We start from the raw sequence: 26219 nt of genomic DNA, 5'->3' as shown, positions 1-26219 counted from the left end.
TTTCTTGTCATTTCCCTTTGCATTAAATATCTTTTTCTATCTCTTCACTTTCAATTTATGTGTGTCCTTTGCCCTAAAGTGGATCTCTTGTAGGTGGCATATTGTAGGCTCTTGTTTTTTATCCAATCTGCCACTCTGTCTTTTGATTGGAGCATTTAGTCCATTGACATTTAAGGTAATTATTGATAGATATGTATTCATTTTAAACCTTGTATGTATCCATTTTAAATGTATTTTAAACCGTGTATGTAACCATTTTAAACCTTGTATGTATCCATTTTAAATGTATCCTTTTTAAACCTTGTTTTCCCATTGACTTTATATTTCTTTTTTGTCCCTTTTTTTGTTTTTCCTTTTGTGGTTTGATAATTTTCTTTTGTATTATACTTATGTTCTCTTCTTTTTGGCGTTTGTGAATCTACTGTACGTTTTTGATTTGTGCTTAGCCTGTTTTTCAAGTATGTTAACCCCTTCCTATACCTACTTGCCTTAGACTGGGAGTCATATAGGCTCAAACACATTATAGGAGGAAAAAAATCTACATTTTTTACTCTCCTTCCCCTCATTTTATGATTTTTTTTTTGTGGTACGCGGGCCTCTCACTGCTGCGGCCTCTCCCGTTGTGGAGCACAGGCTCTGGACGCGCAGGCCCAGCGGCCACGGCTCATGGGCCCAGCCGCTCTGTGGCACGTGGGATCCTCCTGGACCGGGGCACAAACCCGTGTCCCCTGCATTGGCAGGCCTACTCCCAACCACTGCACCACCAGGGAAGCCCTCATTTTATGATTTTGATGTCTTCTTTTACATCTTCATCCTTTTCCTGTTCATTATGGTTATCATCACTTTCACAGAAATTTTTTGATTTTTAAAAACTCTGTGTCTGGCTTATTTAAGTGATTTACTTTCCAGTTGTGATTTTCTCTTTCCTATAGAGTTTTAGTTCTTTTCTATTTAGAGAAGACCTTTCAATATTTCTTTGGGGATCAGTTTAGTACTGCTGTATTCTTTAGTTTTTGCTTGTCTGAGAAATTCTCTCTCATTCTTTTCTAAATGATAATCTTGCTGGGTAGAGTGTGCTAGGTTGCAGATTTTTCCCTTTCAGGACTTTGAATATATCTTGCCACTCCCTTCTGGCCTGCAATGTTTCTTTAGAGAAATCAGCTGATAGCCTTATGGGGGTTCCCTTGTAATTAACTCTTTGTCTTTCTCTTGCTGCCTTTACAATCTTCTATTTAACTTTTGCCATTTTTATCATAATATGTCTTGGTGTAGGTCTGTTTGGGCTGATCTTGTTTCGGACCCTCTGTGCTTCCTGTACCTGGATATCTGTTTCTTTTCTTAGGTTTGGGAAGTTTTCAGCCATAATTTCTTCAATTACATTTTTGATCCCCTTTTCTCTTTCTTCCCCTTCTGGAATCCCTATTATGCATAGATTGGCATGCTGCATATTATCCCATAGGTCTCTTATATTGCTTTCATTTATTTTTCTTCATTTGGCTTTCTGTCTGCTGTCCCGATTGGGTGGTTTCCATTATTCTATCTTCCAGGTCACTTCCTCATTCTTCTGCATTATTCATTCTGCTATTCATGCCTTTAGCTCAGTTTTGTCTCTGCAAATGAGTTTTCTAATTTTTCTTGGTTCCTATTTATAGTGTCTAATTCGTTTTTACAGTACTCTGCATTCCTGCTGATAGCCTTTCTTAATTCCTTCAGTATTTTCATTATCTCCTTTTTGAAATTGGTGTCTGTTAGACTGAAGAGGTCTGTTTCATCGTTTGTTCTTTCAGGGGAATTCTCTTGGTCTTTTAACTGGGAATGGTTCCTCCCCTACTTTATTTTACTTATATTTCTCTTACTCTGTGAGTTTAGGAGAAACAATTGTCTACTGTGGTCTTGGAGGGCTATTTATATGTGGGGGCATCCCTGTGTAGCTTGTGTGGGTTTAATATATTTGGTGCGAGGGCTGTTTTTAGTAGAGATGCCTGTTGCCTCTTTCCTCAGCATGTGCTGATCATTAGCCCCTTAATATGGGGTATGCAGATGTGATGGCTGGTGCCATTCCTGGGGTTCTTGGTGGCGGTGGCAGCTCAGGTGTGCCCCCAGAGTACACCATGGTGGCTTAGGCAGCTCATGACCACTCCTGGGGTCTGGGAGGGTGGTGGTGGTGGTGGCTTGTGACCTCTCCTGGCATCTTCTCCAGGGTTCAGCCTTCCTGATTGAATTTTGAATTTTTTCTTTAAGGAATACTACTTATTTCTGATCCCTTATGTCCCCTCCCCATTCTCATTTTTCCCTTTCTTTGTCACATTGCAGCTTATGTTCCAAATTTTGGGGAAAATAAAAACTACTGGGGAACCCGTCCCCATTGCTCTAAAGGGTAAGCCAAGAGCCCCATCTCCCTCATAGAGAAAAGCCTGCCTTTGAATCAAGAGTGAATTTGACTTGTTAAGTAGCAGAAGTATCCACTTCAAAATTCTTTCCTGTTTAAAAAAAAAAAAAAAAAAAATCTCTTGTTCAGACAAATTATCCAGAGCTCAGAAATACAGCAAAAGATACCTGCAGCCCTTGTCAGGGCCATACCAGAACACTGTCAAAAAGAGGTGTACCCAAGGATTATGGAATTCTCTAGGCAATGTACCTTTGTCTGTTCACTAATGACATTTGATTAGGGCCCACATTCTGTGAAGCCACATGTTAATTTACAGATTTTTGTTTGATAAAGTTCCACATGATTTCTGTCCATCTGAAAAAATAACCCCCCCAAATTCTAATTGTATTGCCATGCAGGATATTAATTCAGTTCTGTCTCTAACTCATTTTGCCTTTCCTGGTGGACTAAGATGTCTGATAGTCTTTGAACCCACTTATCACCTTGTAGTTTTCTTCATTAATGGGTTAGGTAAGTCACTGACATATTTCCATTCTCTATTTACATGAAAGTCTCATTTTTAACCTTGTTGATATCATAGAGGGGCCTGCTTCCTTTGCATAGTGCGCAGAAAAGAGGAGGCCTGGCTGCTATCCTTATAAGGTTGGCCCATGGCTGACACCTGGGAAGTTGGTTTTATGAAGTTTCCCGCCACCCTGATAAGAGTGGCTCATGGAGCCTAAACAGTTTGTACAAACAATATGGTTTGCATTGAATACCAGCTTTCCTTCCAGGAGTCTGGAATTTTGGTATGTGCCAGGTACAGGGTGCCTTCATAATCAGACCCTAATAACAACCCCGGGTCCTGAGACTCTAGGGAGGTTCCCTGGTAGGTGACATTTCATACATGTTGTCACAAATTGTTGGTGGGGGAATGAAATGTATCCTGTGTCACTCCATTGGATGAAAACTTGCACCTGGTTTCCCCTAGACTTTGTCCCATGTGCCTTTTCCCTTTGCTGATTTTACTCTGTATCCTTTTACTGTAATAAGTCATAATTGTGAGTTCATGAGTACAATGATATACTGAGTCTTGTGGGGTCCTCCTAGCAAGTCACTGCTTCACGGGGTCCTCGGGCTCATCCCCAGATTCAGTTAGTTATAGGCATTTTTACATAAATTATTTTTTTGCAAATTTTTCTACAAATTCATTTTCACAAAACAATTGTAAAGTGTTCTCTTAAAAACTGGCTAGATCCTGTTTGATGTTAAGGCCCAGACTTCATGGAGGAGGACTATCCCTCCCAAGATCAATCAAGTGAAAACCTTACACTGCCTCTCTAAAAACCAAATTTTGGAATCAACTCACTGGTGTCCTGATACGATCCATCAGGGCAGTGAGTGACACAACTGTTCGTTTCCTCATTCAGGAAGTATCCATATTTACAGGACAGGCACTGGTCCCCGTGGCTCCCAAAGCAGGACTCGCAGTTGGGGGCACACTTTCTGCATCGCTTCTTGTCAGCGTGGTAGTGGCCAGAGGGGCAGCTGGAGACACAGATCCTGCATTGTGGAACGACAAGAAAGAAGGGCAGTGTCACCAGAGATTCAGTCCTGAGTGAGTGAGGTGCTGAGCACATAGCTGTCCTCACTCTCAAAATCCTTTTTAACCATGATGGTATAACACCACATCCAAAGGGCCAAATTCTGTTGGTTAAAGCCTTCTCCTATGTAGGGTGCTGACGTAGCACTGTAGTTACATAATACCAAGTCCACCAAGTAAGGCATGTCTTGGTCCAAACCATCTTCCAGTTCGGGTCTAGCTCTTTAAAGGGGATGACGGTTAGAAACTGAGTCTCAACAAGAAGGTTGTGCTGTTGGGTTGAAGGGAAAACATGTGCAAACCATGATTTTATGCAAAAAGGCCCTAATAAGGGGTTACTTCTATTGTTGTGTTTGTCATATGAATCCTGTGTGTATGGGTGGTGAGGGTGATGGTGGTTGTATGCTACTGTCTAAATTAATATAAATATATTTAGGGAGTTCCCTAGTGGCTAGGATTCCGGGCTTTCTCTGCTGTGGCCTGGGTTCAGTCCCTGGTTGGGGAACTGAGATCCTGAAAGCTGTGCGGTGTGGCCAAAAAAAAAAAAAAAAAAATTTTTAAATTTATGTTATGATAAAAAATGACTACCTTGCTTGCCCATAACTGAAGGTCTGGGCTTTATGTATTCATTTAACAAGTACTTCCTGAGTACCAATTAAACATCAGGCATTTGCTAAGTCTAGGAGCTAATGAGAGGGGCTGAGGTAGCCAAGGGGCTTTCCCTATTTTTTTAGACATTAAAAAAATTCAATTTTATATTCGCTTTAAGGAATTGAAATTCCAGCACGGATGTGAGAGGAACAGGACCACGCCTGGGTGACTGGAGTATGGATGCACCGCAAGTTGGCTCCCTGTGAGTTTCCTCCTGAAAGAGGAGGGGGAGGTGGTAGGGATGTGAGAGACACGCCTGGAAGAGCACGGCCTCTGATGGGCAGTCACCGTTCCATGGCCCTCCCTGTGGGTACATATCTGCTTGAGTCAGAAGCCAGGGGCTCAGAAGCACAGGGTCCAAGCAGGCCCGCCTCAGTGCCCAGAGTGGAGTAGTGAGAACGTGCAGGGTCCAGCAGCTTTGCCACATGGAGGGCTTACACTTTGGGGAATTCGGGAAAGCATCCATTTGGCTTGTGTACTGGCATTTTCATGAAGGGCAAATGCAGCTGTGGCATCAAACATCAACGGGATAGAAAGGTCTAGAGGGGAAGACCAGGCATGTGCATAGCTAGTCCCTCCCCATCATCCTTTGAAACGTGAGAAAAGATGTTTGCAGTTTCCTAGCCTACAGGTCCATTTGATGTTTTGTAATTCAGTATCAGTTTCACCGTTCTGAATGATGGGACGGGGTGGGGCGGGGGGGCGGGGCAGCAGCATCTCTTCTGGGCTTTGGTCCTGGTGGGAGAACACGGAACACACTGCCTGTGGTGACCCTGTGGGAGCTCCCAGGAACACCAGGGGGCGTGCTTCAGGGGGTCTGATGTGGCTTCTCTCTTACCTGGTGTTGTTTTTCAGCTTGTAGTAGTAGTGCAAACAGTCATTGCAGTGGTCCGGTCCTGGCCCATCACAGCCTACCTCACTGCACTCAGGGTCACAGGGACCTTCCAAAAGAAATCAGAACAACACTTGGAAAAAATGATTTTAAAGCAGGTAAGCTTCACCTTGAATTATAAATAGGTATGTTTCTCCCTTAGGCAGTGAGAGTTTTCTTTAAGAGTTTCTAATGCAGTGAGGTGGAGTAATGTTCAATGTGGCTGTAAGCCCAGAGTGAACTCTTGACTTTTTTGGGGAAAACCTGAATTACCTACGTATCAAGCATGTAAATCCTAGTCAGGGCCTGGTCTTCAAAGCACACGTATGGTTGCCTTGTGGGAGAAGACAGTTAATTCAGAATTCAAAAGAACAATGCCATTGCGGCAACTAGAAAAAAACTGATTGCAATTAAATATGCATAATGATAAAAATGTCGGACAGAAAAATGAGAATTTAAGCTGTTGACAGAAAGGAAAAAAAGGGTTATTATTCAGTGCCCTGACCAGATTGTCTCTCTCATCCAAGGTCATTAAAGCCACTGAGTACCTCTGAGATACTGGAGCCAGCAAGAAACATCATTATGGCATCTGGCACAATTTTATCCGCATCTCATTTTGGATTACAAAGCAGGTACTTCAGGCACACAGAATAGATTTAAAATTGCATCCTATCCATAGGCCAATGGGCAGCTCAACAAAACTACACACACATTTTAAAGATGCAAGCAAGCTTAAAGAATTCCAAACCTGGGATGAAGGTTCCTAATCTCTCTTGCTGTGTATTCTTTGCACAGGCAGAAAAAAAAAAAAATGCCAAAAGATGGAGCTATTACGTGATTGATGAAAAGTTTTCTAATGACATGGGCTAGTTATAGATATTTTGCTTGCTTGACTAACTCCCTTTTTTCTTGTTTTCCATATTTTGAGAGATTTGATCTCATATAATCTTGAAGCTCTTTCCCATTGAAAACTCATATGATTTTAACTAGCGATAAACATGGTGCGTGAAATGCACAAAAAGTAAGTCAAGGGTACCAGAAATGTCTTGAGCCATACTCATTTTAATAAAAAGGACTTACTTTTGTTGAAACTTGGTCTCCTTTAGTCATTGTAGGACTATGTTCTACAGTTACTGAATCGAAATGTAAAATGGTAGAAGTGGGGAGGAATGACTTAGAGAAAAATCTAGTAGTCAAACAAACACCGTCATTTGACAGATAAAAACGATTTTCCAAGAGTTACAGTGGCTTGTCCAGTATCATATGGCTAGGAGAGTTGGGATCAACAGAGGTCCTGCTTCTTATTCTTAGTCCAGGTCTCCTACTTACGGGTAGTAAATCATGACCTTTGGATCTGAATGGAAATGAGTTATTTCAAAATGCTGCAGACTTGAAGTATATTTCTGATTAATCAGGAGTCATTTGACAGCACTGTTTGATTAATCAGGAGTCTCTCTATTTTCCCAAAAGCCTTAAAACTGATCTTTAAATTCCACAGCTAGTGCAGCTTGGAACATTTTAGCTGACTGCTATGGTACATGAGGAGAGAGTGTCTCTGCGTGTAAGGGCTGAAGTGCACCCGGGTGTGGGTCCCACAGTCCCTGGAATTCAATGAAACAGTACAGAGATCTGGTTATGATAATGCCATCTGTGCCTCTAGAGAGGCTGACTTCTTAATGAAGGTGAAAATCACAGCTCCAGAGAAAAGGAATCATGGGTGGCCCTAAATTTTCACTGGATGATTTCTACAATTAAAACAACCCAAACCACTTATTCTTGATATGTGCCAAAGAGCTGTGTATGGCAAGTTCACATGCTGTGCTGTTTCTTTCATAATCTTAAACTGTCCCAGATGCAATTTAGCATTTTAGGTTGCTGGGTAATAATGAAATAACTGTCTTTGTCTTTGTTCTCTCACAAGCACCAATGTGGACATTTTGGAGATGTAGTGAGAAAAACCACAAAGATATATAACTGTTCAGAATTTTAACATTACCAAAATTTGAATTGGAAACATACCGTAAGGCACATAGTAATATATCACTATTATACTCCATTTATGTTTTTAGATATACTTTCTCCTATCAGAGAAGACAAAATGGTTTGCTGGTTATAACATCAGTAGTAATGTTATAAGCTCAAAGCGAAATAAGACAAAAACTGAACACAATCTAGTTCTGGTTAGCTCAATTGGTCTGAATTCTCTAAGTTTATTATTGACACAGGGATACACCTATTTAGAATAAAAGGAACCAAATGCATATTTATTTAAAATACTCTGTTACAGTGATTAATGAAAAAGAATCTTAGAGAGCTGAGCTGTAAGAAAAAAAGAAGTTCCTGTCTAAAGGTATGTTAAACTGCTATTTATGAACAGTTCTCCATTAGGAGAAGCTTTGTTCATTAAGTGTTATATATGATATCCCAGAAGGACTGAATGCTGCTGGAAGTGGTAGCCAATGCAACAAGACAGGAATCAGAAATACACTGGGAAAGAGAAAAAATAATTTGCAGATGATATGGCTTTGCAGATGATATGGCTACAGTACCTCACTGCTCCAGAAAATCAACTCTAAAACATACAAATTAATAAAGTAATGGCCAGATGTAAGATAAACACACAATAGCCCACAGATATCCCTGATACCAGCATATAATAGTTAGAAAATATGGAATATTTTCCACTACAGTAGCAACAAGACCTAAAATACTTAGAAATAACACTAACAAGAATAACACTACATAAAATTAAAAGATTTCAGTAATATGGGATACGGTCTATGTTTTGGATGGAAAGACTGTATATTGTAAAAAGAGTTCTTCCCATGAGATTGCATGTAAATTCAAACTAAATTTCAATGAGATTTTTAAAGGGGGATTTAAGAATTGCTATGAGAACAAGAAGTAGACGTTCAACAGATATTAAAATACAGTGTGGGTGCTACTGGATCAAGAGTTATTAGATTGGTAAATCGGAAAAGATGGTACCAGAAGAGACCTGGTATAAGAACTTACCATACTGTTATAAAGGAAACATCCTAAACTAATAAAAGAAAGGATGGCAACTCAGTTATTGATGTTAGTCTGTTTGGAAAATAAAGACAGAACTTCACTTCACAATATATATTAAAAATCAAAGATTACAAAAAAATAATCCATGTGACTATTTAGCAGATTTTAAAGAAGAAACATTCTGTAAAAAAGAAATTACAAATGTTATCTGAAACGATAAACTCTGCTCTCCAATTTTCTTTTTCTCTCAGAACAACACAAAACAAAAAGGTACGTTTCGGAAGCAAGTGGTAACAGAGAAAATGTTTTCAGCGAATATGAGACAATGAGAGAGTCAATAACATACAAAGAGTTTTTATAAATAAGAAAATTGCTGCCACTTTGAATAGAAAAGTGAGTAAAAGACATATTTCATTCAGAGAACACAAAGGAAAAAATGTTTAGATTTGCTAGCAATGAAAGCTATAAAAATTTAAACATGTTCTTTTCTTTCTTTTTTACTTTTTTCTTTCCACTCAATGCTGGCAGGAATGAGTGTAGTAAACACTCACACAGTGGTCACAGTGCAGACTGGTATATCTTGTCTGGAAAGCAACATGACAAATCATATCCAAGCCCTAAAACTGATGATTCCCTTTGATGCAGTAATTCTTAGAACTCTATTTTAAAGACACAGTCAAAGATATAGTCAAAAACTGATAATGGTATTCATTGAAACCTTATTTAAAATAGTATAAAACTCTAAGCAAACTACACATCCCAGGTTATGGATTAAATATATTACAACAGGATGGACTATTATGCTGCCTATGTGTTCTAAGGATACTTGACAACAGGGAAATATGCTCTTAATGATACCTTTAATGGAAAAAAAAGAATATGAATGTTCTATATACAGTGTGATTTTTAGCTTTGAAGAAAAAAACATGACTATTTGAATACTTGAATGTACACATACCAATATTTAAGGGATAGAAAGGAAGATGGAATAAAATATCTCAGAATATGAGTAGAGGTTTATCTCTTTGGGGGAATGATGCATGAGCTTTCTTTCCTTAGCCTGCCTCCCCATTGGAAGCCAGCTCACCTGCATAATCCTCTGTCCCATAGTCATCAGTGGGGTCTTCAACGCGGCTATACCGGACACGTTCCACTTTAGGAAACTCATTGGTGGGTGAGTATGGCTGCACGGAGGTGCCATAGAGGACCAAAGACCATTCTTTCAATTTACCTTGGGAAATAATGAAAGCATATCATGACCAAACGTTCCCTCTTCAGCTTTATAATTTCTTTAATTCCTTCTCACTGAGGAAAAAGCAAGAGGAGGAGAATTGTGGGAAACAGATTCATATGATTCACTGCATCAGATACAGGGCTAGAAACGCATTTTCCAACGCTTGCAGAGTTAACTAGTTAAATAATTCACATACCACGTATTTACTGAGCACCAAACGTAGGATACACCTTAATTGAATCAGCATTTTGTGTGTGTGTGTGTGTGAGAAACACATCTCAGATTTCTGGATCAAGGGCTGAGTTTCAAATTATGGATATTTAAGAGAATCCCAGGATTTTACAGAAGGCCGCCTTTTTCTAGGTATAAAGGTCTTACATAAATTAAAAAAAACTGTTGGCAGACTTGTTTATCAAAAAAAGATGAAAACAACTACTTTGTTCCACCTGAAATGTTAAGAATACATCACTACATTATCCTGTAGACACGTGCTGGCCAATGATAGGCACGAGATCCATTTGGATGTTTCCGTTTAAATTAACTAAAATTTAAAACTTCAGTTCCTCAGTTAGACCACATTTCAAGTACTCAGTAGCCATATGTGGCTAGTGGCCGCTACGATGAACAGCACAGATACAGGAAACATTTCTACCACTGGCAGAATGTTCTACTAGGCAGTGCTGTCATAGAGCATTTTCTGGTCAAGGGTGCTTGGAGATGTGAGGGAAGTGTTTTACCTCCTTTGGATGTAGGCTTTCAAGGAACATTTGCTTTAGTTTAGTCCTTATTTATAAATTTATTTCTTAGCTTTATAAAACTAAAGTCTTTAATGCAAAAAGTAAACAAACGGAAAACAACTGTCTGCTGGCCATTAAGCTTAATTTGGTTCTTTTTTTTTTTTTTTTTTTTTTTGGTGGTACGCGGGCCTCTCACTGTTGTGACCTCTCCCGTTGCAGAGCACAGGCTCCGGACGTGCAGGCTCAGTGGCCATGGCTCACGGGCCCAGCCACTCCACGGCATGTGGGATCTTCCCGGACCAGGGCACGAACCCGTGTCCCCTGCATCGGCAGGCGGGCTCTCAACCACTGCGCCACCAGGGAAGCCCTGGTTCTTTTTTTATATGAATCTTAAATAAAAGTTATTAAGACAAAACCATTAAAAACGTGGAAATATGCTGGCAGGAAGGTAGGATACCCCTCCCCCCACCTTAGATCTCCTCCTCACCTTGGCCTAATACAGAGAATCCAGGCAAGGTTAGGGTTGGGCTCTGTCACAGCCCAGAGAGGGATAAATTTCAGGTGTCTGCTAATTCATCTATCAGCAACTATAATCACCATCAAATTGATGCTTATTTTCTATAAGTGCTTACTATACGCTAAGTAAGTTTTATTCCATTCAGTGGTCTCAACAACTGGGAAATAGGTACTTGTATGCCCAATATATAGATGAGGAAACTGAGGCACAGAGGTTGGTAACTTTCCCAAGGGCAGTAAGAGGACAGACTGATATCAAAATCTATTTGGGGGTTCTGATTTAAGATGGTAATATAGGAAGAGCCTGAATTCACTGCTTTCCATAAACTTGCTGAATCTGTAGCCACATATGGAACAATTTCCTCTGGAAAAAAACCCCCAAACTAACTGAGTGGCTCCTATGCATCAGGCAAACAAGAAAACCCCAGATCAGAATGGGTAGGAGAGGCTTAGATGCATCTTGCCGTAAACCCCACCCCCAGTGCTACAACCCACAATCGAGAGGGGACTCAAAAACCCCCAGCTTCTCCCTGAGGAGTGAAAGGTTTGAGCACCACATTGGGTACCAAAACTTTTAAGACCTGCACCTGAGAGATGAGCCCCCAAACCATGTAGCTTTGAAACCCAAAGGGCCTTGGGTCCGCAAGACCCATAAGACCGTAGTGAACAGAGCAGTTCTTAAAGAGCTCACCTGCGTGGACTCTCACTCCAGGATGCTGTGCAGAGGCAGTCGACTGAAAAGCACCCAGACTTTCCATGAAAAAGGCCTATCTGCTTATCTTAAAGCACTGGCCGAGGGTCAGGCATCTAATTTAACATATAGAAAAGGGCCTACTGAATACTGTCCAAACATGGAGGCTCACTGGAGCCATCTGGTTCTCCCTTGGCCTGCTCCAGCTTGCTGGTATGAACAAGAAAGGAGCCTGTACTCTCAGCTGGCACCTAGGGGACACCTCTAGGTTGCTGGCTCTGGTGGTCCGTGTGGCTTAGGCTCATGGGTCCCCTAGGACTCTGAACAAAATTGACAAACCTTTAGGTAGCCTCACCAAGAAGAAGAGAGAGAAGACTCAAAATCAGAAATGAAAGAGGAGACATTTTAACTGATACCATAGAATTACAAAGGATCATAAAAGGCTACTATCAGCAATTATACCCAACAAATTGGAGGACCTATAAGAAATGGATAAATTCCTAGAAGCATACACTCTACCAAGACTGAATCATGAAGAAATTGAAGATTTGAACAGACCAATTACTGTAAGGATCAATAATCAATTCCCAACAAAGGAATGTCCAGGATTAGACACCTTCACTGGTGAATTCTACCAAACAGTTAAAGAAGAATTAATACCAATCCTTCTCAAGCTCTTCCAAAAATTAGAATAGGAAGGAATACTTCCAAACTCATTTTATGAGGCCAGTATTACCCTGATATCAAAACCAGACAAGGTTTCCACAAGAAAAGAAAATCCCTGATAAACATAGATGCAAAAATCCTCGACAAAATGTTAAAAAACAATACAACAATACATTAAAAGGATCATACATCATGATCAAATGGGATTTATTCCAGGGATGAAAGGATGTTTCAACATATGTAAATCAATATGATTTGACACAGTAACAAAATGAAGGCTAAAACTCATATAATGATCTCAATAGATGCAAAAAAGCATTGACAAAATCCAACGTCCATTTATGATAAAGACTCTCAACAAAGTGGTTATAGAGGGAACATATATCAACATAATAAATCAGGAACAAGGATGTAGGCAGGAAAAAGAAAAGGCAACCAAGTTGGAAAGGAAGAGGTAAAACTGTTACTATTATATATAGACTCCACCAAAAAACTTAGAACTAAGCAACAAATTCAGAAAAGTTTCAAGATACAAAATCAGTATACAAAAATCTGTTGCATTTCTTTACACTAATGATGAACTATCAGAGAAATTAAGAAAGCAATCCTATTTACAACTGCATCAAAAGAATAAAATACCTAGGAATAAATTTAACCAAGAAAGTGAGAGATCTGTACACTGAAAACTATAAGAAATTGATGAAATGAATTGAAGACACAAATAAATGGAAAGATATCCCATGCTCATAAATTAGAAGAATATTGTAAAGATGTCCATACTACCCAAAGCAATCTACAGATTCAATGTAATCCCTAGGAAAATTCCAAAGGCATTTTTCACAGAAATAGAACAAACAAACCTAAAATTTTTATGGACCCACGAAACACCCCAAATAGCCAAAGCAATCTTGAGGAAGAAGAACAAATCTGGAGGTATCATGTGCTATGATTTCAAACTATACTACAAAGCTCTAATAATCGAAACAGTATGGTATTGACATAAAAACAGACACATAAATGAATGAAACAGAATAGCAAACCCAGAAATAAACCCACACATATAGGGTCAATTGATTTATGACAAAGGAGCCAAGAATATACAATGGGGAAAAGGCAGTCTTCAATAAATGGTGTTAGAAAGACTGGACCACTATCCACCATACACAAAAAACTAACTCACAATGGCTTAAAGATTTGAACATAAGACCCGAAACCGTAAAACCTCTAGAAGAAAACCTAGGTGGTAAACTCCTTGACACTGCTCTTGGGAATGATTTTTTGTATTTGACAACAAAAGCAAAGGGAACAAATGCAAAAATAAATAAGTGGGACTACATCAAACTATAGAGCTTCTGCACAGCAAAGGAAACCATCAACTGAATGAAAAGGTAACCTATGGAAACTATTTGCAAATCATATATCTGGTAAGGGGTTAATATCCAAAATATGTAAAGATCTCATACAACTCAATAGCAGAAAAATAATCTGATTAAAACATGGGCAGTGGATCTAAATAAACATTTTTCAAATGAATACACACAGATGGCCAACATGAAAAGGCACTCAGCATCACCAATCATCAGAGAAATGCAAATCAAAACCACAATGAGCTATTACCTTACACCTGTTAGAATGACTATTATCAAAAAAACAAATATTGGTGAGGATGTGGAGAAAAGGGAACCCTTGTGCACTGTTGGTGGGAATGTAAATTGGTGCAGCCACTATGGAAAACAGTACGGAGGTTCCTCAAAAAATTAAAAATAGAACTACCATATGATCCAGCAATTCCACTTCTGGGTATCTATCTGAAAAACAAAAGCAAAACACTAACTCTTAAAGTTACATGTACCCACATGTTCACTGCAGCATTATTTACAATAGCCAAAACAAGGAAGCAACCCAAATGTCGACTGACAGATGAATGGGTAAAGAAAATATATGTGTATATACATGTGTACACACACAATATTACTGGGCCACAAAAAGGGAATCTTGCCTTGTGTGAAAACATGGATGGACCTTCCTAAGTTGAAGTCAGACAGAAAAAGACAAATACTGTATGATCTCACTTACATGTGAAGTCTTAAAAAAATAAAATACAAAAAGTAAAAGACAGAAATCATAGATACACAGAACAGACTGGTGGTTGCCAAAGGCAGGGGGTAGGTAGGGGTGGGTGAAATAGGTGAAGGGGGTCAAAAGATACAAGGTTCCAGTTAAAAAACACATAAGTCCTGAGGATGTAATGTACAGCACGGTGAGTATAGTTAATAGTAGTGTACTGTATATTTCAAAGTTGTTAAAACAGTGTATCTTAAAAATCCTCATCACAAGAGAAGAAATTTTGTAACTATGTGAAGTGATGGATGTTAACTAGGCTCACTGTGGTGATCGTTTCACAATATATACAAACATCAAAACATACAGTTGTACACCTGAAACTAATATTTCAATTATCCTTCAATTAAAAAAAATTATGTATCCAAATCTTGCATTCTTAAACTATTATATAATTCTGCCTTCCTTGCCGTTTCTAGGAGTTTAGGAACTTGAAGTTTAAACATGAACATATTCTGGGCCACATTCATTGTTTTCTGACATCTGCACTGGGCCAGCACACTGGTTTATATTTGGTTTGACCTCTGCCAGGTTTTCTTTGGACTCACTTGTTAATGGCTATCCTATTCATAATTAGGGTGCTGTTCAGTGTCAAAACTTCAAGTAGTGTCAAGAAATGAATGACTACCTGAGATTAATGACCGATCTGACCGCCGTTAGGTAGCAACGCAAAAGAGAACCTATTTTCCATACGGCATCTCTCAAGTGCACAAATGGAACACATAATACAAGGACACTTATGTCAGTTACTCTAAAACCCGGTCCATTTAACTTAAGATGATTTTATCTAAAAGTTTACCCTTGTAAATGTTTAAAGAGTGTTGACTCATAACTGATTATTTCCCTTGGTGCCGTTTCTGAAGTACATCATAAGCCCGCTGGGCGGTCTCTCTCTTTATTTTTCACTTATTATGTAATTTTATTTCCTTAGGATCTCTGCCACAGTTCACATCAAACGCTGCCATGTTTGGGCCGTCACTTTTTCCCTCCCCTATCGCGTTTCCATTTGCTAAATTCTGTAGCAGCCTTCGCAATAGATACTGCAACATCTTGTGAAAAATAGCAGTGAAAATGCAGCATGAGAAAAAATCCATTCTACTCGCTAACACTTAGATGCAATCTGCCCAAGACAGAAAACCCAAGATAGATTTAATATGCAGTGAAACCAAAACAACAACAAAAATGCCTCCAAAAATCCTTAGTATGTGTTTTAATAATAAGCAAATGGGAAGAAATAAGATACAAATATAAACTCAGTTTAGAGCCAAGAACCTCCCTACTTGGGAATGATTCTACCATTTAATTGGGCTAGAAGATTCTATGTCTCCAACTGAATTTCGAGTAGCTTACTAAAGAAACCCCTCATTTAATTAGAGGACTGTACACCATAGGAACAATGATAGAAACACACAAACACACAGAGAAAAGTAAAAGTCCCTTTTCAAAGTTGTGTCTAATTCCGAACTGAAAGGTTGGTTGAAGAAAGGATACCCGGAGACCATGTGTTTCTATTAAAGCCTCCTGACCCCAGGCTGTATAGCATTAGGGTATCTCTCTTCTGACACAAAAGAACATCTCTAAGATGACTGGAGGTGACTGGGGTTAAACGCAAACATTTAAACAGTATAAGGAGAAGCCAGTGATATGAAATGGACAACTCTACATGATCTGGAATACTGCAGAGAGCTTTTAACACAGATAATCACAGTAAACTCTGGATAGACTCTGAACTCCTTGAGGGCAGAGAGATTTATGTTAGCCTCTCATGCTTGCACACCAACCCCAGGTCTACCATTAGTATGCCCCTAGGGGCAGTCTATGCTTGTGGGGAGGAGCATTTTATCACTGACATTCTTTAGAATGGTGATAATAAAGAGTCACTTTTATAACTGTCTTAAATTATCAATAGATAATACACCCCTTATGTCTGTACCCTAGCCTGCACCCCTGTTGGTACACAACTGCCACGTTTGGACGGTGTTTATTTCTCTGGGATCTCTTGAGATATAACAGCCCTGTAGTGACACGTGCTGATGGATCTCCTGGGAGCTGCCCTTTGGTCAGGGCAGCCCAGTCCAGTCACCATGCCTGCCATTGCCCCTGAGCGCCATGACACAGCACATCTCCATAGCATGAGCAGTAAGCCTGGCCTGAAAAGAAGAGGGAAGGAGAGAGGAAGGTCCTGGGAACTAACTAGATTGGGAACAAGTGAAGGTTGTCTAGAAACCAGGGTCTAGTTTATTTGAATGTTTTCTATCAACTCTGCCTTATCGACAAATATCTGATTTCTGAATAAAACCTTGACAACCATTACATCCATGGGGCATGCTGGAAGTGAGCTGGACTCAGATACTCTTTCACAAAACGTTTATCCTGATTCATTGGGACCTTGCCACCACGCTGGTTTTGATTTCCCTGAATATGGGACCACTGTGGCAACACAGATGAACCACATCACGGAATAAGGGAAAAGAGATGGCTAAACTGTGTGCAGAAAATGGATCTCTCAGAATGAGTAACTTTCCCTGACGGGTGGGCAAAAGAGCGGCAAATGTACGGTTCACGCCTGCGTTCTGCTGTTTGCTTCTTTTGCCCGATGCAACCCACAGTATCCGAATGAACCCTACCCTTACAATTAATTACAGAATGTTGGGTTAAATTATTCTGTGATGAGGAGAGGACTTAGAATTAGATGTCAGTTCTAAAACTGCCCTCAAGCCTGGTTCTTCTGCAGATGGACTGGACAGAGCATTGAAAAGCATAAACTTATTAGACGATGGAAGATGGGTCCACAGCTGGGTGGGAGGCTGGGGTAGTTATCAAACAGATCACTTGTTACTGAGCCAAGTACTACTTAGGGCTCCATCACAGGCAACACAGGCTGCTGCAAAAATACTGTTCAATCTCCCATCCCATGCTGCATTTGTACTTTTCCTTATTTTATGTCACAAACAAGCTTCATACGTTAGCAAGAAGAGGGAAGTAGGCCATGTGCGGCAACAGAGTCAGACCACCTGAAAAGAACTCTATTAACACCATTCATTTCCATGTTTTACGTATCAGGAAAGTTTTCTCTTTACTTAGTTAGCTCCTGGGCTCACAAAGGGCAGAATCCTATCATGCATTCTCTTTAGTGGTAACCAGTTTAGCTGGCATAGGCCAAGCTCAATGTCTTGTCTGCACTGAAAATTAAATTTAAAGTAAACTCAGAAAAAAGATAGTCAAGGGAACTTGTCTCCTCTTATGACCATGCAATTTACCCATTGTAGGTGGACAAGGCCGGCTTGTTTATTGACAAAGAAAGTAAGGGAAGCTGGTTAGAGATATGGACCGTATATTCTGAAATATCAATGAACAGCTGTCATGTTTCATCTTGTACTTATATCTAAATACGTATTCTTGAATTCGTATCCTTAAATTACTACTTTTCTAACGGTGGTCTTGAGAATTGGAGTACAGGAAGACAACTCAAAGCACAGGATCATATGATAAAGGATAAAATTGATATATGAACGTGAAACACATTCCTTGGCCAGAATATACTCCATCATTTTTCTGTACAATAAGTCAAATTATAGAAAGGGAGTTCCTACCTGGAGTCTTGAAGTTCCTCAACTGAGAGGGAGTGTCATAAACTTCCAGGATCCAGTCACCAGCAGCTCGTTCTCCCCAGCAATGAATGGTCATGAACTCCCAATTTTTAAATCCTTCCATGGAATGATCAAAAAGCCTGAGAGAGAACCATAAAACATTTTTTTTGTATGTTATTTAGAATCTAGTGAGTGTCAAGTCAAGACCATGATCAGTGATCTCTCTGTATCTATCAGCATGTACAGCTCAACACTGGAGGTTGTCTTCATCCTGGGCATCACCGATTAGTAGATCCAAATATATGCATATCATTGTTCTACCAGAGGGAAACAGGCATGGGGCTGGCTGTACAGTCACAAATCTGGGAGGGATAATGATGTGGGTATCCGGGAACCTAGGCTAAGACTCTACTCACAAGCCTGGTAGTACCAAGAGTTGAAGATGTGGAACAACTGAAGCTCTCTTACACTGCTGACGGAAACGCGAAAATGGTGCAGCTGCTCTGAACAACAGTTTGACAATTCTTACCATATGACTAAACAATACCCCGCCCCCCAGCCCCGCCAGATATTTACCCCAGAGAAGTGAAGACATACGTCCACACAAAGAACTCCACATGAAGGCTCACAGCAGCTTTATTCATAATCATCAAAAACTGTTAGCAATTCAGATGTCCCTCGACTGGTGAATGGGTAAACAAATTATGGTATATTCACAGAATGAAACACTACCTAGTAATAAAAACTGTTGAACTGCAACAACATGAATGAATCTTGAAGGCATTAAGCTAAGTGGAAAAAGTCAGACACAACAGATCATGCACTATCTGATTCAATTTATATGACATTCTAGAAAATACTACTTAAACAGAAACAGATTAGTGGCTGTCAGGGGCTAGGAGGTAGGAGGCAGGGGCATGGTGGAAGTTTTGGGAACGAAGGAACTGTTTTATACCTTGAAAATAATGGATGGTTATGCAACTATATATATTTGTCAAAACTTATTATTCACATTAAAAAGTGAATTGTATGTAAATTACTCCTCAATGAAAAACCATGCCCATTCATCTTATCCAGTTCAGGGAGTCATGCCTGGAACTGCAGCCTAAATTCTGCCCTTCCAGCCTTTCTAATAATTTTCTAAGTCCCTAATTCCCTATATGAAATCTCTTCCTGCTTGAAATCACTGGAATTACTTCTGTTTTCTGTGAAGTAATCCTGAGGGATACAAAATATAAAGGAAAATAAAGAGAATCCTCAACAAGAATCAAGATATGTCAATAGATATGTATAATAGATATGTATAAGGCTAGCATATGAAGAAACAGGCATATTATTTACATAGGCATGTGATGTAGATTTGACTATCTGAAGAAATATCCAAAAGATGTCTATAGAGATGGGACCCAGAAAGTAGAAAATGAAAGATGGGGCAAGAGAAAAAAAAAATTTTAAGTACTTTAAAAAAAATTATATACATCTATTATTTTTGTTGGGGCAAACAGAGAGGGAAAAGCATCTCTAGCATTGTCTTAGCAGCAACCGTGTCCAGTTACTGGGACATATCTGTCTTTCAGTGCAGACAAATACAAAGGTCATGACAAGTGGATGTTGACAGCTATTCAAGACATACAGTCACCTCTCCTTGCTTTACTTTCCTGTTCACCAAGGAAACTGGTGGTTATCATTTGAACTTCCATGTGCATCTTCCCATTGGGAGAAAACGCACCCTTCTAAAAACAAAAATCACCAGTCTAATCTCATTATAACTTAACACATTACAATTCTGATTTTTTAAAGTGTTCTATCCATGTGTTTGAGGCTCCCTCTAAAATGCCAGCTGGATTCTAAAGCTGGAGGGTTAGGGGACGCAACTAGGGATTGTGTTAGGTAAATGGCTGACACTCGGCAGCTTTCCCTGGAGAAAAGCAATAAACAGGAAAATCACCTGTTGCATACTGCTGAGGTCTTGAAAGAAGAAAAATAAAAAGTATTTAGCAACATTCTCAGAGTGTCCCATGGTCAGAAAGTTGAGAAAAGGCTGAGTCAAAGTTGAACAGATCTCTTTACTGGAGAACACGGCAGATCTTTGAAATACTCAAAGATGTTTTGTTAATCTCCATATGGGGTTAATGGGAGGCAGTGATTTTCAAACCTTATATGGACAGGAAGGCCTTTTTCTTTTTTTAGAATATCTGTATACTACCTGTAACAGGTTACTTCTGAACCAAAGGGTGCGGCATTTCAACGAGGACCATATCAGATCTGGCAGCGTTCCCTCACGATAACGGGGATGGAAACAGTGGCTCCTTACATGAATGTCTTCCCACTGAAAATGATCTTCGATAGATTATGGATGGTACATACATCCAGGAGATCTTACAATCCACGCACTACCACAATAGGGCTTGTTTCACAAGTTTGCGGCTTGAAACTGGACTTGGCCAGGAAGAAATTGTTGGGTCATTATAAACACAATTGACTTACCTACTGGGTCCTTCATGTAAAACCCAGAAAGTGTGTGTTGGGCGAAAACGAGACACAGAGGTAGGGAAGGAGGAACCTTTTGAAATGGCACTTCCTGCCAGAGAGATGTTACTGAAGCGAATATTGTGACACAGAAATGGATGGAGGCAGAAAATTGGTCTAGAACCACCTCTTAGCCCAACAGTTCTAATTTCAGTTCTCATTCGTTGAGGCTATTGTACCATTTGAGGGCACTGAAGCAACAGCTTGTCACGTAATACCTTTCCAAGAGTGTCGAACTTAAAAGCAATTCCCAAACAGTTTAGACAGAACATTTGGCTCACGGCCTCATGTCCAAAAACTACAAAGGAGACTTGAGGCTGCCATCACATGAGGGGCAGTCTTGTTTCCACAACCTCAGCCAACTTTTAATTACTCATGGGTCAGTTATTTATTTGAGTGCTGGATTAGCAGACCCTATGTTTCTTCCCTTACACCCTTTCCTCTCCACCTTTGAAAATCATTCCATTGCTATCAATCATTTTAAAATCACATTTGGAACGAAAATTAAATATAAACTAGGTACCCAGAAGAACTATCCATAATCACCATTCAAATAAGTGTTTCAAAGCCCGAATGTAAACAGGCTTTGTCTATCTGGCTGAGTGGTTCCCAGCCCGGTCTCTTCACTTTATGCAGAGCTGGAATGCTCATTAGTTTCATGTGGACATAAAAGTTGAGGAGAGGAATTAAAATGCAGCCAAACACGATCACTGCATTTTGCTAAAAGAGTTGACGGGGAGAGAAATAGACACTGATTGTTACTGTTGTTTCAACTAGCTGGGCATTGACTTTTCTAATCCCCACCCTTTTATTTTTACTCTGATTCAGTACTTGAAACTATTCGTTATTTTTCGTATTGTACTATTTAAAAACCCTGCATCATATGCATATAACAAAAGGTAATGTAGGTAGTAGACGAGATTTGTGTTGCAAAGAACATACTTGCTCAAACCAAGCGTCAAATCACTGGACAGCGCTAAAGAGATTCTAATTGTGTGGTCTTCGTTTATCAACTAAGAAGTCCAGTGCCCTGTCTGAACGTCTGTGCTGTGCCAACAGTGAAGAAAAGAGACACATGCCAACATTATTAGTGTGGATCAAATGTCAATAAAGCAGGGCCAGTGTGCTGAAAGCTGGAGTACATTAACTCCATGCCCGTGTCCACATCTCCTATTGCAGTGAAACCCTGTTCTGTCAACTTGACTTCATAATCGTGTGCTCAATGAAATGATATATGCATGCAGTGGCACAAATCATGTATCCAGTTATTAAAACGGCGCCCACAGCCCTACCCCTGTGAGCGGTTTTCAAATCAATTACTTTGGATGAAGATTGATAGGAAGGACTGCCGTTAAATGTAGTACGTCCCTTTGAGCAATTAACTCAGGAAATAACTCACATAATTACTGTAAGCTTTCCTTCCCCCTTTCACTTAAAGAGTCTAGCTAATGTGTCAAGGCTACAACATGCTTCTCTGATGTTATGGCAACTAAATAACAAGACATTTTGTAAGTACTGACAGCTATGTGTTATCATGTAATTATTTCTCAAATTGTAAATGGATCTTAATTTCAGAATCATCCACGACTACCCAGACAGTATTTGTGTTCACTTCAGAATTAGACATTAAACCAATATTTTGGAAGTTTTCTTTTGGTTCTCTTTTTTGATTTTTAATATTTTTAGTGCTTCATCACAATTTAACATAAAGCTGATAGAATGCTTAAAGCACTCATTTGGCTTAGTTGTAACTGAGCTTCTGATTTTCTTTAGATGTTCGGCTTTTGTAAGTTTTAAATAATTTGCTTCTGAAACGGTACTTAAAACACACTATTAAGTTTTTCTCTCTCCTAATCTAAATTGCTTCTTTAAGAAAGGTTGAGAGCAAGGTACTGGTTCTAGAGGTTTGGAATACCTAAAAAGGTGAGTTTTCTAAAAAACTTTCAACGTGCACATTATTACTAAATTACCAGCCCCGAAATGCATTCCTTCTTGTGGGTACGTGATGTAAGTGCTTAATCGTCTTGAAGATACATTCTTTAATAGTAGATGGCTTTTATCTAAATACCTGTTTTACATTATAAACTCCTTTGTAAATGACTTTCACAAGTAGCATACTGCTCACAAGTTTTTTGATGACATGAAAATAAGAAGCATGTGTTTGAAAAAGCTGGGTGATCTTTTAAGTCGGTGCTATTTAAAAGTCCGGTCTGTGGATGGGCAGCTTCAGCATCACCTGGGAGCTTATTAGAAATGCAAATTCATGGGCCTCACCTAGACCTTTAGAATCAGCCTCTCTGGGAGAGACCTGGCCAGCTGTGTGTGATGGCATTCACCAGGTGCTTTGAAAAGCACTGCATAAAGAAGGGTTAGCACTTATAAGTGCTTACTATGCTAGGAGCTTGCTGTATGTTATGTTATTCACTACTTGTAACAACCCTGTGAGGCAGATACTACTACGTCTGTTTTCTAGATGAAAGAATCACTTTTCCAAAGTCGAACGTAAAAATGGGTGAAATCAAGACAATCCCAGCTCTAAGCTCCAAAGGCTGTACCTTCAGTTGAATAAAGGAAGAGGGTTATTCTTATGGTGAGGCCTTACTGGAATGTAAAACTTCCACAGCAAAAGTGTAATTCTGCAAGTCACACATACATTTATACAGCAGGACACTTTACAAAATGTCAGTAGTCTGTCATTGAACATTTGGGCAGGGACAAAAATATTCAAATAGAAACACCAGTTAAACACAGTTAATTATAGAACCCTATAGGTTGTGCAGATGAGAAAGTGTACCTTCTTTCTACTTAAGACCATAATTAGAAGCAGAGATACTCATCTGTAATCAAATTTAGAAAGGGAGGGAAAGTTTCAGCTTTCAGTCAGAGGCCAAAATTTGGAACAGAGAGCCAATACAGCTAAACTAAATCTAAAACTCAATGAATTGGGGAAAGGGGGTGTATTTAGGGGAAGAAAAAAAAAGCCAGGTTTTCATAATTCTAACAAATGCAGTTGAAGGAAGAATCTGACGGGATAAGCTTTTTGTTGGAAAATATGTAGGCAAGCAGAATTTGAACATGTGGTCGTATAAAGGCTTACATCTAGAGTTGCTCTTGTATCTGTTTTAAAGGGACCCAAGCCCACCTGATTGCCCCTACCCATGCCAGATCCCCACAGTCCCCCTAGAGGGAAAGCATTTGTGTCGATTATTCAGTTTGGTTTTTTGTCAGGCAGGGTGGACAGGCCAGAAGGAGGAGCGGAAGGGTGGGAAGACAGGAGAAAACAAAGGGAAGAGAAGGCACTAACTGTCCATTCCAGGATGCCTCTGTTTACTCGGGGCTCCCACCCACTAAACCATCAACCTGGCCTGCCACGGGGGCGGGGGGGTGGGGGGGTTGCCTGCTGGGCTAATGGGGCATGCAGCTCGAGCTCGACTAGCTGAACGCTGCTGAGTGCCTTCCAGGGCTCAGCACCTGCAGATGCTCGGGTAGACCGTGCTTCCTGGAACAGCTGTTCTCCACAGGAGTTCCAGCCAGTGCCCGGCAGCCAGGACAGGGAAGCACTGAGGGGCTCCAGACGGCCCACACTGACAACGTCTTCAACGACCTCGCTGAAAACCAGTTCCCTAGGAATTGTTATGGTGAGGGGCGTAAGCAATGTTGAAGACATTCCTTACTGAAATGTCTAGGAAAATGAGGACTTCTGGAAAGCTGACCATGACCCCTTTCTTTTGGGAATTTACTGTTATGGATAGCATTTGCTGGTCCCAAGACCAGGACACAGATTTTGTCAATACTGAAATGAAGGTAATAATGGAGGGGAGTTGCTGTCCTCTCAGCTTCCTTCCTAGTTTATTCTCCTTGTCTGTATGTCTAGTTTTTGCATAATTAAGGGAAGATGAGGCCAAGTGAGCCTCGGATTCTGAGTCTGAGCTGAACCTCAGCATCCTTCCTTCTCACAGCAGCCAGTGCACACGCCACTGTGAAGAGTTCTGCCTCAAGGAGAAACAGGAGAGATCAAATGGGGACGACTCTTTGCCACCACAGCTCTACCTCTTCATCTCAAATGACCCCACTAGGAAAACTGTGTGTTTTAAACCTTTCAGAATTCCTATCTTTTTACTGCAGTGTTCTTTGCTTTACGTGGCCCTCCTCAGAAATCTTGACTTCTTTCAAAGAAAGATAAGTGTCCAACAGGGGAACTATTTATTGCCCTCATTAATAATCTCTGACACACAAATAAAATACTTAGGAATAAAGTTGACCAAGGAGGTGAAAGATGTATATGCTGAGAACTAAAGAACATTAATAAAGGAAATTAAAGATTCAAAGAAATGTGAAGATACCCCATGCTTTTGGATTGGAAGAATTAATATTGTTAAAATGGCCATGCTATCTAAAGCAATCTACAGATTTAATATACCTGTATTAAATACATCACTGATTTAATACAGTGTCAAATTACCCATGACATTTTTCACAGAACTAGAATAATCCTAAGATTTATATGGAACCATAAAAGACCCAGAATTGCCAAAGCAATCCTGAGGAAAAAGAACAAAGCTGGAGGCACAGCCCTCTCAGACTTCAGACAATACTACAAAACTACAGTAATCAACACAGTGTGGTACAGGCACAAAAACAGACATATACATCAGTGGAACAGAACAGAGAGCCCAGAAATAAACCCACAAACCTACGGTCAATTAATCTTCGACAAAAGAGGCAAGAATATATGCTGGGAAAAAGAATCTCTTCAGTAAGTGGTGTTGGGAAAGGCGGACAGCTGCATGTAAATCAATGAAGTTACAACACACCCTCACACCATATATAAAAATAAACTCAAAATGGCTTAAAGACTTAAACATAAGACATGACACCATAAAACTCCTAGAAGAGATCATAGGCAAAACATTCTCTGACATAAATCATAATACCAGTGTTTTCTTAGGTCAGTCTCCCAAGGCAATAGAAATAAAAACAAAAAAACTACAAATGGGACCTAATCAAACTTACAAGCTTTTGCATAGTAAAGGAAACCATAAACAAAATGAAAAGACAACATATGGAATGGGAGAAAATATTTGCAAATGATGTGACCGACAAGGGCTTAATTTCCAAAATATACAAACAGCTCATACAACTCAACAACAAATAATAAATAACCCAATCGAAAAATGGGCAGAAGACCTTTGGAGAAATACACATTTCTCCAAAGAAGACATACAGATGGCCAATAGGCACATGCAAAGATGCTCAACATAGCAAATTATTAGAGAAATTCAAATCAAAACTACAAGGAGGTACCACCTCACACCATTCAGAATAGCCATAATTAAAAAGTCTACAAGTAGCAAATGCTGGAGAGGGTGTGGAGAAAAGGGAACCCTGCTACACTGTTGGTGGGAATGTAAATTGGTGCAGCCACTAGGGAAAACAGTAGGGAGCTTCCTCAAAAAACTAAAAACAGAGCTACCATATGATCTAGCAATCACACTCCTGGGCATATATCTGGACAATACTATAATTTGAAAAGATACATGCACCCCTATGTTCATAGCAGCACTATTCACAATAGCCAAGTCAAGGAAACAACCTAAATGTCCATCCACAGATGAATGGATCGAGAAGAT

General features: G+C 39.7%; 1 protein-coding gene across 1 annotated transcript in view; it reads right to left on the bottom strand.

Annotated features, from left to right (window-relative positions):
* Nucleotides 1-26219, bottom strand: part of PCSK5 (proprotein convertase subtilisin/kexin type 5) — a 320817-nt gene that overhangs the window by 16516 nt on the left and 278082 nt on the right. Inside the window, exons 13-16 of the mRNA XM_065879408.1 lie at nt 18064-18200; nt 9593-9736; nt 5461-5563; nt 3738-3931 (exon numbers count right to left, since the gene is read on the bottom strand). Of these exons, the coding sequence (XP_065735480.1) occupies nt 3738-3931; nt 5461-5563; nt 9593-9736; nt 18064-18200 (578 nt within the window). The remainder of the gene's footprint in view (nt 1-3737; nt 3932-5460; nt 5564-9592; nt 9737-18063; nt 18201-26219) is intronic.

The sequence above is a fragment of the Phocoena phocoena genome, chromosome 6 (genome assembly GCF_963924675.1).
Source record: "Phocoena phocoena chromosome 6, mPhoPho1.1, whole genome shotgun sequence".
Taxonomy (NCBI): Eukaryota; Metazoa; Chordata; class Mammalia; order Artiodactyla; family Phocoenidae; genus Phocoena; species Phocoena phocoena.
This window is presented reverse-complemented; position numbering and strand designations above follow the sequence as displayed.